The sequence below is a fragment of the Macaca mulatta genome, chromosome 4 (genome assembly GCF_049350105.2).
Source record: "Macaca mulatta isolate MMU2019108-1 chromosome 4, T2T-MMU8v2.0, whole genome shotgun sequence".
Classification (NCBI taxonomy): domain Eukaryota; kingdom Metazoa; phylum Chordata; class Mammalia; order Primates; family Cercopithecidae; genus Macaca; species Macaca mulatta.
The window spans coordinates 115594614-115607971 of record NC_133409.1 but is presented as its reverse complement, the minus strand read 5'-3'; the positions used below and the strand labels follow the sequence as shown (position 1 = coordinate 115607971).

At 34.6% G+C, this 13358-nt stretch overlaps 1 protein-coding gene across 2 annotated transcripts in view; it reads left to right on the top strand.

The window, feature by feature from the left end:
• COL19A1 (collagen type XIX alpha 1 chain) overlaps positions 1-13358 on the top strand; it is a 331016-nt gene that overhangs the window by 64658 nt on the left and 253000 nt on the right. For both annotated transcript variants that reach the window (XM_015136650.3, XM_015136652.3), the window contains exon 9: positions 574-636. In XM_015136650.3, coding sequence (XP_014992136.3) covers positions 574-636 — 63 coding nt within the window. The remainder of the gene's footprint in view (positions 1-573; positions 637-13358) is intronic.

Below are 13358 nucleotides of genomic sequence, written 5' to 3'. Positions count from 1 at the left end.
GTTTCATCTGCACCAATATGATCCCCTGGTCAAGAAGGCTGGACCATGAACGTTTATGAACTTCCTCTATGGATGTTAATGGCAGTCATAAAGCCTGTGCTAAAAGGCTGAGTGGTGTCTTGGTGGCTTTTTCCAGTGCCCATACCTGAGGAAAGGAGAACTTGCCCCAGTTTCTAGAGCAGAGTGTGCCCTAGCTCTGGCTGAGCCAGGATGGGGATGGGGTGAAAGTTTAAGGGAAACTTTCATTTTTTCTAGTGGTCTATATTGCATAGTAAGCTCCACGAAAAAGGCAAGGTTCAGGGGACCATAGAGAAACAGCTTCTGTTCCAGCTCCTGGAAGGTCTAGAGGAGATGATTCTAAATGGTGTTTGGAAGAGTGAGGAATAGTGAATGGAATTCCACTGGCATGCCCTTTTTCCCTTGTTCACACAGCTCACTATTCCTCATTCTAAGCATCAGCTCAGAGGAGAACAAAGCGTTGTCTTGCTATTGCCAGCTTCATATTTATAAACCATTTGGCTTTCGATCAATGTGACAGAATGGTTGCTAACACAGATATGCATTTTTGCTCAGGGAGAAGCAGGATTACCAGGAGCTCCGGGTTCACCTGGGCAGAAAGGGGATAAAGGAGAGCCGGTAAGAAAAGGACAAATATTGATGGGAAAAATGGGGGTTTTGTTAAAAAATGACTTAAAAATGTGTTCATCTCATTTTTCTATATTCCATACCAATATATGTTTCTATAAAAGGCTATCAAATATATCAAATACTATATTAAAATGCTGATTACTGAAATAAGAAAGACTATCAGCATTCTAGTCTGCTTTTGAATTCATATTGGTAGGCTGGTGTGAACTTTGGAAAGATCTGGAACTGCAAGTCTTTGTACCTATAAGCTCTAGCAAAACTGTGAAGCAGGAAAGTCTATTTTCTAGCTGTGCCCTAGCCTTCTTTAGCATTCCCTTCCCCAAATCCCTGTTGAACTCTTGCTTCTCTTGTCTTCTGATACATCCCCACCAGAGATTTTTCTGTAGCTCCCTACCTTTTTTTTAAACAGCCAACTTTTGTTGAATACTTTCTGCGTATGCATTATGTTGCTTGGTGTTGTAGAGCACATAAAGAAGAATAGGATATATTCCATGTTCTCAGTGATTTTACATCTACAAAGAGATCATGGAAAATTACAAGGCCATATGTGTTAGGTGCTGTAGGAGAGTTGCAAGTGTCCTGGAGAAACGATCTGGGGAGCTGGGGAGGATTTAATGGAGGAATGGCCAGTGTGTAATTCTAGGCAATATCCCATGCTTGGAGATTTGTCTTTTCCTTCTCCCACCACTCAAAACTTAACTGTAATGTTTCCCACTCTTTTGAGTACATCTTTTGTCAGCTAATCAGGTAAATGAATGTGCACTGTTAGAAGTTCATTCTGTTTTTGTTATCTCTCCAAGGTAAAATAGATTTTAATTCCTTTCATGCCTTAACTTGGGAAGTCAATGATTCTAAATTATTTGTATAATCTAGTCGCCTGCCCCCCCACTTCAAAAAGACAGGAGACAGAAGTCTGAGAAATGACTGATCCCCCAAAGCTTCAACAGAGCTAAAGTCATTTGTTCCTGAAGGAATGTATTCGCATTGTACCTTGCATGGGAACTTCTGACAATTCAGCAGGTGTTTGAAAAAGATTTTTGAGAAGGGACAGGCCATTTATTAATGCTCTTTAAAACTCATTGCTTGGGGTACCTTTACTTTCAATATCATTTTATGAAAATTCAAAATAATTGAATAATATCTGATTCTAAAGACCACTTCAATCAAACTAAACATACAAATCATTATACCAATAGCAAATATTTGTTTCATGGTTACACGTACCAGACACTAAGAAGAGTGTTTTAGATATGATATCATACTTGATCCTTACAATCATTCTTCATGATAGGGATTAGTATTAGCATTTTACAGATAGAAAAACTGAAGCTTAGGGAGGTTAAATTATTGCCCAATGCCACATAGCTTGTGGCCAAACTGGGATCTGAACCCAGTAGGTCTGTTGAATACTCATAACCAGTATCCATTTTTAGGGCTGTCACTATATTCTAAAAGCAATTCAGTATTATGTATCTGTGTTCTTTGATCAGGTACTTCCACTTGCAATATTTTACTCTTAAAACATCATTTAAAAATGCCAGCCTAATATCTCTATCCTCATTTTACAGCTGAAAGCCACACATAGGTAAAATGATGTGCCCAAGGTAACACAATTAAAAGGACTCAGAAAGTGGAAAGATCTCTGAGTTAATCCCAACTCTTCTATGGTTAGAGGGTGAATTTGGCCAAGCCACTCAGACTCTCCATACTTAAGTTTTCTTATCTGCAACGGAAGGTGTTCTCATTTATCTGTTCTGCCTATACTATAAAGTGACACAAAAATGCCTTGAAAAAAAATGCATGTGGCTTAATTGTTGGTGGCTGTGATTTATACACATTCACATACCCATTTCTTAACTTGTCTTTTCACTTCTTTGATTTAATCAATTCTGTCATATTTAAGATTGCTGGCACAGCAAGAAATTTCCTGTGTTGCTTTTAGGAAAAATACCCTGCCCACTAAAATAAACAAACAAACAAACAAACAAAAAATCGATGTCAGAAGTACAGTCCTATTTGAATAATTATTTTAAAAATCATTAAATCGACTTTAAATTCTTTTTTAAAGATTAAGTGCTTAGTCACTCTTGTTAGAGCCTATACCCTTTAAGAATGCATTTTCCCCCTCCATTCCCTTTAATCATAAATAGACATCTCTCACTTTAACATTTAAATATTTTTCTTTATTCATTTATCCATCAACACCTATTTATTGAGTTCCTGCTATTATAATAAAAAATGTGCCAGACGTTGGAGCCTTAGCAGTAATAATAAAATACAGGGCCTGCTCTCACCGAGTTTACAATCTTGTGACAGTTTGTTCACAGAACATTCTCTCCTTCTATAGAAGCTAAAACCAGTAGAAAAGAACTAGGAAAAATTAATAAAAATGGATAAATATTAGCCAATTTATTGTACATCAAATCTATAAAATATACAAAAACGCACCTTAGAGTTACAATGCATTATATGACTTCTCATCTGTGGTATGTTTTAAGAATATTAACATTTGTTTTAAATTCCATGATAATTCCTAATGGCAAGAGATTTTAGTGGCAACATAAAAACAGCTGGAATAAAAGAAGTTTATAATCTACACAACAAATAATTAATCTGTATATTTCCTTTATCTTTTTGATACATGCACCCACATTTGATTAAACCAACATATACTCTGCCTTGTAAAAATGACATTAGATGACCATGACCATGAATGCATTCTACCTTCCTGGCACTTCAAATAAACATGGATGCATTGCTTCAGTTTAAGGAGTGGAGAATGAGTTTATTTCTGCTCCTACTGCACTAGGTGATCCTGCAACTTCAATGTGCAATAAATAAAGAAGGCTTTCTTTCATTTTTGATTCTGGCATGTCATTGTCATTATTAGAGCAGGTGCACAAAATAATGCCTACATAACTTGAAGATCGAAAGTCATTTTGCTCTAAGGCATATTTAGGAGTAAATTTTGTGAAATGATCAGAAGTGCAATGTTACTAAGAGAATCAGATGTTGTTCTAAAGGTTTTCTTTTTGATCTGTAAGCCCAAGAAAGAATATTTAGAGGAGGTAGAACAGTACGTTGGAAAGAGTACCACTCTGGAGCCTGAACCACTTAGGATTGAATCCTCTCCACCTCTTACTTGCTTTGAAAATTATCCTTAATAATACCTAGGCAGTGGTTGATTGTGAAGAAGGCATACAATACAATGTATATACAGCACTTAGAAACTGGCATATGATAGATACTCAACAAATATATGTTTCCCCTGCTTTCTTATCCACCATATAATTGTCCACATATTGAAGGAGAGGTCGAGATAACTATTTTAGGTTGAGTTTAATTTCATTTGTGGCTCGATGAGGAATAAATAAATCTTCATTTGTGAGATAATCTCTTAGAATTTTCAATGTATTAGATGTAAAAATGTTGAGTTATCACGTGCTTCAAAAGATTATTCAATTACTTGAATATTTCATTCAACTCTGTATCTTTTATTTGCAATATTATCTGACATTTTCTGGATACAATGTGCTAGTTTTTGTTTTGCTTTGGTTTTGTTTTGTTTTGTTTTTTGAGACAGAGTCTTGCTCTGTCTCGCAGGCTGGAGTGCAATGGCGCAATCTCTGTTCCCTGCAACATCCGCCTCCTGGGTTCAAGCGATTCTCCTGCTTCAGCCTCCTGAGTAGTTGAGATTACAGGCACCTGCCACAATGCCTGGCTAATTTTTGTATTTTTTAAAAGAGATGGGGTTTCACCATGTTGATCAGGCTGGTCTTGAACTCCTGGCCCTAGGTGATCCACCCACTTCAGCCTCCCAAAGTGTGGGATTACAGGTGTGAGCCATTGCTCCCAACCCAATGTGCTACTTTTTAAAATATATTCTTTGCATTGTTTTATTTAGATAACGTTGATTAGAAGCCATCCAGACACAATTATAATTTACTTTTTCTCATTAACTATATAATATTAGTCTTTTGGTGCATTTTACTTGTGGCCCAATGTAATAAAGTGAGAAAAGATTTGAGAATACAACTTCCACATCTCTTTCAAATTATATATCACTACATTACAGTATTTCTAAAGGTGTTAAGATTTTTATTAATATTTTAATTGACACATAACAATTATACATATTTATGGAGTACAGTGTGATATTTTAATTCATTTATACGATCTGTAGTAATCAAATCGGGATAATTATCATGTCCATCACCTCAAGTGTTAATTATTTCTTTGTGTTTGGAACATTCATAATTTTCTCTTTTAGTTATTTGAAAATATACAATAAATTATTGTTAACCATAGTCACCCAGCAGAGTTTATTTATTCTGTATAGCTGTAATTTTCTATCGATTAACAAACTTCTCCCTATCCCCACTCCCCACCCTTCCCAGCCCCGGTAACCATTATTCTACTCTCTACTTCTGTGAGGTTAACTTTTTAAACTTCTGCATATAAAGGAGAACATGCAGTATTTATCCTTCTGTGCCTGGCTTGTTTCACTTACCACAATGTCATTCTGACTCATCCATGTTGCTGCAAATGATGGGATTTTATTCTTTTTTATGGCTGAATGTAATTGCATTATGTGTATGTTTGTGTATGTATATATGTGTGTGTGTGTGTATAAAACATTTTCTCTATCCATTTATTCATTGATGAACACTCATTTTGATTCCATATATTAGTGATTGTGAGTAGTGCTGTAATAAACACAGGCTTTCAGTTATCTTTTCACCATACTTACTTCCTTTCCTTTGGATACATATCCCCAGTGGGATTTCTGGATCACATGGCAGTTCCATTTTTAGTTTTTTGAGGAATCTCCATACTGTTCTTCATAATAGCTATACTAATTTACATTCCCACTGAAAGTGTGCAAGAGTTCCCCTTTCTTCACAACTTTGGTGCGTTTTTTTTTTTTTTTTGTCATTTAGATAATACCCATTCTAACTAGGGTAAGATGATATCTCATTTTGATTCCAATATGCTCCTCCCTGATGATTAATGTTGTTGAGCATTTTAAAATGTATTTCGTGGCCATTTGTATGTCTTCTTTTGAGAAGTGTCTATTCAGATCATTCACTCGTTTTAAAATCAGATTATTGGGGGTTTTGTTTGTTTGTCGCTGTTGAGTTGCTTGAACTCCTTGTATATTGTGGATATTAATCCCTTGTCAGATGAATACCTTGCAAACATTTACTCCCATTCTGCAGGTTGTCTCTTCATTCTCTTGATGGTTTCCTTTGCTATACAGACGCTTTTTAGTGCAATATGGTCCCATTTGTCTATTTTTGCTTTGGTTGCCTGTGCTCTTGAGATTGTATCCACAAAATCTTTGCCTAGACTAATGTACCAAAGCATTTTCCCTACATTTTGCCCCAGAAGATTCATAGTTTTGGGCTCTACATTTAAGTTTTCAATCCATTTTGGGTTGATTTTTGCATATGGTGAGAGATAAGGATCTAGTTTATTCTTCTGAATATAGTTTTTCTAACACTGTTTATCAAAGAGACTGTCCTTTCCTCAATGCACATTCCTGGCACCTCTGTCAAAGATCAGTTGGCTGTAAATACATGGATTTATTTATGGGTTCTCTATTGTGTTCCATTGGTCTATGTGACTGTTGATGACAATCTAAGGTGTTATGCTTTGAGAATCCTTACTTTAATGCAGCAGATTCATAGAGAAAAATTTTACTGTTATTTATACATATACATTATGAGTTAGACAATTATTCTGAATAATCATGTAAGCAAATCCTGTCCCACCTGAGCCAAAACCCACTAGTGACTTCTTGTCTCTCTTAAGATAAACCCCAAAGCTCTAACCATGAGCTATGAGGCTTCACATAATGTATAGAGCTTTCCCCTACCTGACTCCTCACTCCCAAATTGTCTCGAACCCTCTTCCCTCTTTTATATTTGCTCCAAGTCCTTTGTACCAGTTATGTATGCCTGAAGTGTCCTCGTACATATCCACTTGGCTCTCTTCTTCATGTCTTCTAGGTCCTTGCTCAAAAATAACTTTAAAATGAAAAGGCCTTCTGGCATCTCTGTATAAAAAGCATCCTTACTCCCACCTCTATGCTCTTACTTTGCTTAGCACTTTTATTGCCACCTGACACATTATCATCCTGCATCTATTTCCTTCCCTGTTGGAAAATGAGTTCTGTGAGCCTATACATAGAACAACACATAAATAATAGGAGCTAAAAATATGCTGAATGCATGAATGAACACTATACCTCAAGGAAAGTTTAAATAATCAACTCAGCTATTTCTAGAAACTGTAAGTTCTCCTTCCTAATTGCCCAGGAGACTCTGCTGAAAGATTCAATTTGCAAGGAAAGAGTTAAATAATATTATATTGTTAACTATTGTTCTACTACTTTTTTTCTTTTAAAAAACAAAAATTCTTTTCACATTGATTTAATCAGGTTTAGCTTAGTATTGCTAAGGTAATGAAGCATCAAAAATATTTTGCAAAAAGCTAGAAGTTTTGGCAACACTTAACATGTATCCTTATTTACCTATTTTCTTATCCACTATGATGGTTTATTAATATGATTTACTACTTTTTCTTTTTTTATAAAGGTGATGATCGCCTCTCATGGAATAATGCAGTTTTAAGTACTACTGCTTGTATTTAATTATCTAATTGTGATCAGTATTCTATAACACGACACCTAATCAAGCGATTTTAACCACGCTCTCTAACACTAAACTCTGTATAACATTATTTGAAGAAATAATTAATACTTTTCTTTCATTTAGACTCAATTATAATAATTTTCTGAATCTTTTAATTCTCTTTTGTTAGCAAGCGTAGTTAGCAACCTAATTCCTTAGCAACTGCATTACTTTCTCAGTTCTTTAAGACCCTTGTTAATAACTTCACCCATTTTAGAGCTGAAATTCTCTCAGAGTTTTATAAACTATTAGCTCAATGTTAATGTTCCTGAACCTAAGGGGAAGTGTTATCTGAGCTCCATTTTGGGAATAATTTTCCAGTTTATTTTTGTATTATCATCTTCCACATTTCCAGTTAATTTGCCAAAATGTGTTGGCTTTATGAAATGATTGCTTTGCTGATATGCTTTGACAGAAAATCAAAACAGTTTAAAATGGAATAAGTTAGCTTATTTGACTTCTTAGTCAGCGACTAGTATTGATTTGTTTCAACTTCTCCTGCCCTCCAATCCCACTATAGAGGCTTCCATTTTGAGTAGCCTAATATGCTAATCCAGAGATGATGAGTAAGTTTCCCCTCATTTTCTTTCCAAGCTGGCATTAATCATATGCCCATTCTGTACCCATACCACAACAATAAAAATTAATTAAACCAAAATATGTTCATAATTTTTTAAAATAAGGATTACCTTCTCTTAGTAATAACTTCACAGAAGTAGGATTTAATATTATTCTTTTGACTTCTTTTAGTATGTCAATATAGGAAATATTAATGTTCCTTTATCCTTTCTAATCCAATTGAATATGTTGAAGTAATTGACAGGTCCTTCTTTGATCGGTTTTACCCAGTTTGATATAATCTCATGTAATCTGCAGGAATTCACTTGAAGGTGAAATTTACTTGTGGGTCTTCATCCGAAATTAAAAAATAGTATCATTATAATAATGGTATTACATATTCATAAAATTACGATATATTTCTTAATTTCTACCAAGTATTAGTAATATAGAAACTCATTCAAAAAGTATATATTATTTTCCACTGTTTCAAGGATAAATTTGTTGGACTGAATTTGTGATAGTGCTTTTAAGGAAGCCATACATGATCTATAGACTTCCTTGCACCTGTTTTTCCATCCCTGTTTGGCAGTTAAGTGGAAGAGCAAGGAAGCTGATCATTGGATTGACCCAGCTTTGGGGTTTTTCCTGGAGGATGTAAAGGAAAGTCAGGCATACTAAATGAAACAAATAGGAATATCTTAGAAACTGAAATTTCATGACCTATTTGAATTGAAAGCATCGGATAGGATGTAGCTTTTAACTCATTTAAACTCGTTTATCATATTAATTGAAGTAACAGCAATAGTATTATTCCTTACTTTTGGTAAATGTAAAAGAAATTACAAAGCTGAATTACATTATTTCTGTGTGAATATATCTAGTTTTAGTTATGATTAGCACTTAGATATTTATGAATTACTGATTTATTACAATTTATTATTTTGGCTTGTGGGCAATATGAGGAAGGAACTTGAAGTACAAACTTTGGTGCATGCAAAAGCAACTCATCTAGGAAAGGTAGATTCTCTTTGACAACATTAGTAATTAACGCACCTCTTAAAAGTAATCTCCTAGTAAGCATTTCTGTATTTTAGGGTGCAGTTGGTAATAAAGGTGAATTTGGTGCTCCTGGAATTCCTGGGGAAAAGGTATGATGGTTTACTATTTGATCAAAATGTATGGTCATTTTATAAAGTTGTGTCAGATAGGATAGGAAAATGTACAGAATAAGTCCTGCAGTTCAGGGGTAAGCAAGCTGTGGCCCTGTTGTAGAGCTGTTAGAACTCTTACTGTAGGATTTTGTACGTAAAGTTTTACTGGAACACAGCCACACTCATTTGTTTTTGTATTACCTAAGGCTGCCTTTGTGCTTCATGGCCAGGTTAAGTAATTGTGGCAGACTGTATGGCCCACAAAATCTAAAATATTTACTCTCTGGCCCTTTGTTGAAAAAGCTGGCTGATCCCTGCTCCAGAACATTGGCCGCTATTCTCTTAGCCGCAGGGCTTCTTAAATTCACCATTTTATATGTCATATGGTGTCTTAGTATGTGTTTCACTGCAGACAAAAATTAGGTAATTTATGTAAACATTTTATATATAGACTGTAAGAGATACTATAATTAAAAATAGAAGAAATATATTTCAGTCTATCAGTAAAATGCTATACTGTAGGCTATAGCTAATAAAATGATTGAGTTTTATGTTTCTCCTCTAACACCACAAAGATGCTTCCAAACAATAAATTCACTCACAGGAAGTTACTGTTGCAGTTTAGCGCCTTATTCAACTTCAGTTTTTGTAGAATATTTTGAAAAGTGTTGTATTTGTATATTAAACTACAATCACCTTGGCATGTTTTCACGTGTTTTCACTATATATAGGATTATATATATAATCCTATATTAATATTAATAACTTTGCTAAATTTTTAAAGTTCTCAGATGTTGATGCCAAGAAAATTCTCTTCTTTATGAAAATAAGCTTAGTAGAAGTTTTTGTAGCATTCTAGCTGCACTGATTATCAAGTGAGTTCATTGTGTCTCACTATCTAGAAGGCCATGACCATTGAGGTTTTATTCACCTAAAGTTGGCACAGGAATAACTGAAGCTAAAGCGGTAGGAGGTTCAGAGGTTGTCAGACAGATATTTTTTGAGACCTTCTTAAATGTGTCTCTGGTATCTGACTGCTTCATTGATGCTACTTTTTCCTTTCATAAGTTATTCAGTCTGATATGCAAATTCTTGACTTGTATAGGAATATAACTGTTGGACTCAGCAAAGTCCAACAAACTCTATTGCAAAATAATACCTTGCTGCAAGTTGATGTTTATTTGGGCTGCTATCTTCTTGTTTAAGCTTACTGATGGCATTAATTGACGATTCTTCATCATAAATAAAAGCTTCTTTAAATACTTCTTCAAAGGTCTAATTGTTTAAAAATATATTTTCTCTAGAGGATATTATTTGATCACCTAAAGAGATGCTCCAATCCAAATTTGTCTTGTGCCCTTATTCTACCAGTCTCTAAAATGCATCACAATAATCTGATTGTTTAGATTTCAGATCATTAGGAGTTTTTGAATTATTCTGAACACGGGAATCTTTTTTAAAACACATGCAGAATCACTGAAGTGCTTGAACTATAAAACAGATTGCTTGACTTTATTGTGGGATGTAACGTGAGACTCATATACATTTTCATAATAAATTATGGCATAGCAGGATAGCATTCCCTTTGATTACTTTAAAACAGAATTTATCAAGATTTGTATAAAATAGCATTAATTTTAACACTCCAAAATGACATCCCTTGGATCCTGATGTATGACAACCAGGTGCAAACTGCTACTGATTGGCTGTGGAACAGGTTCTCAACTCCTGAAAAGGTGATGTCCACAGACTGACAATGTAAGGACTAGATGAAGCATTCAGTAGAATCAATCCTGTCAAAAGTTGATCAAACGAATTGCAATCCAGGGCCATGATAGTAAGAAAATAAGTCTAGAAAGTTAACTATGCAAGCCGAGAAATTCTCTGGAAAAAAAGAGAGTTTCTTAGAAAAGAGAGGACATTTGGGGCAACGCGAAGGAACTGGAGCAAGTCAGTATTGCAGAGACAGGCACTACTCAGAACTAAAGTTTTTTTTCTTGTCCCAGAAGTCCACTTTTGTAGAAAGAATCTTGTGTAGTGATTCATCTTATATTTCATTTAAAGTAAAACTTTAGTGAATATAAAGGAATATACTGACAATCTAGTTAGACGAAGTCAGTCTGAAAACCGAGATCCTTAGCCCTTGGTGCCCATTTGGTCAAAATGGTGACGGAGAGGGTTTTGCAATATCAATTAGTGAGTATGTCTGTGTGAAGACACTGTTCCCAGATAACTTAAGAAGCTAATATCGGAAAGAAGCAGCTGTTTTTATGGTGTTCTAAAACCACGGCAAACTTGTCCTTGCAAATACTCTCTCATATTTCCTCAGGCAGTTTTCTTCTGGGTCTAATTTACTTGAGTTGCTCTTAAGGGGTCTCATAGACAATTAGAGAATTCACGTAACTTCCAGTTGTGCTAAATATGGTGGCGGATTACATTTTGCTCTTGGTTCCCGGATGCACGCATCATCAGAGACCCTACTTAGTGGTTAATATCTTTCCAATACCTACAGAAGCATGGAGTCTTTGACCATTTTCTCTTCCCAAGGTTTCAGTCCCTGGTAGTGCCAGCTAGGCTTCTAACTTGTCACTTCATGTAGCTGTTAAAGGGGTGTGACACTCTTGAGTGAAACAAATGCCGCCTCAAGAGTGTTTTTCTCACTTCTATAATCCACAGGTTACCACTGATTTAAAATAATTCTAATGAATGTATACAAAATGAAAACAAGAAAGTTACTAACATTATCTAACAGTGGGTTAATAAACTGTAAAAAAAAAATTTAAATTTCAAAATTTTAAAATCATACTCATGAGGTTTATGTTTGGGGTGAAATATTTCTGTTATTTTACAAGAAAAATAGTTTGTCAGATTTTTCTAAGTAAATTTCCAAAGAAAAATGATCAGTTCTTAACATGTGGGTCACCTCAGGGCTTTGTATTCCACATTTGCCTCAATGTGAAATATGTGCATCTTCCAGAGTAACTTATCCAGCATCCCCTTAACTTGGACTCTGCTTGTCAGCAGTTATAATTCTTTGTTTTGTTTTGTTTTACATAAAATTTGGAGTACTTAAGAGTACTGTTTAAAAATAAATAACTAAGATGAGTTGTTTAACTGTCTCACTTGGAGCAAAAACATATGTACAATACCATAGAACATATATCTCAGGTCTAATATTCTCAAAGTGAAGTTTTTTTCTAATGTTAGTATTGAAGCTAGGCAACTGATTTATATTAATGGAGTGAAGCATATTCTGAGCAGTACGAAGTATTAATTTGTACATTAGCTATACTTTACACTTACATCAATGTCATACTGCAATAAATTAAGTGATTTGCATATAAATCACATTATTCTAAAATAAACCTACACTTTGAAATTTAGCTAGGTAGTAGCAATAAATTTTTTTAAGTCAAGACTCTGAACAATGTATTAGTAGACTGTGGTGGCATTTTTCCTCTGAGACCAAGGAGAAAAATAGTACACTAAAAAACACAATTTTGCAAAATGTATTTATGGAATATGGAGTCATGAGGACCCTGAGGATGAAGTATAGCATTTAGTTATGTTCTTTTGTAATTGTAATACTTATCACCCAGTACAGACTTGCAGTAGGCATTCTTAATCTAATATTAGCTGTAATCTAATAAAGTCTTACTGTTAAACATTGCAGAAAAATAACTGTCCCCTTTACATTTATTAAGAACAGCTATGATTTTGCCTAAGAGATTTGGTAAGTGTTCTATTATGAGTTCATTTAAGAAAATCAATTCTGTGTAGCAGTATTATTAGGTAGCTGACGACTTCTGGTAAACTTGGATGGACAGAAGCCTCTGTCAATCACAATGAGTAAACTGGATGGTTCTATTTCCAAGAGAAGTGAATGACTCTAAGCATAAGATCACATGCACGCAGCCATACACACACACACACACACATGAACACATATGTTCACACCTTCCATCCTCATAGTGTGAAGTAGGAAAATGAGATGAAGATTTGAACACTATGAGCAAATTTTGCCCACTTTGCCCCCAAATATTACACTCAAACCATGTTTGTTTTCATTACCTGAATACTTCAAACAAAAATTTGCCTCATTTCATACTTCACTTATGTATGTAAACATAACATATATTTCTCAAGAAGTGGAGAGTTTTTCCTAAATAGGAATAATTATTGTCCAATAATCTTATCCTAATAATGTGACAATAAAAATTGAACATAGAGCCTAATTTATGCTAAAACCCATATTCTATCTACTAAATTACTTTAAATTTGCCCTAAAATGCTTATTTTAATA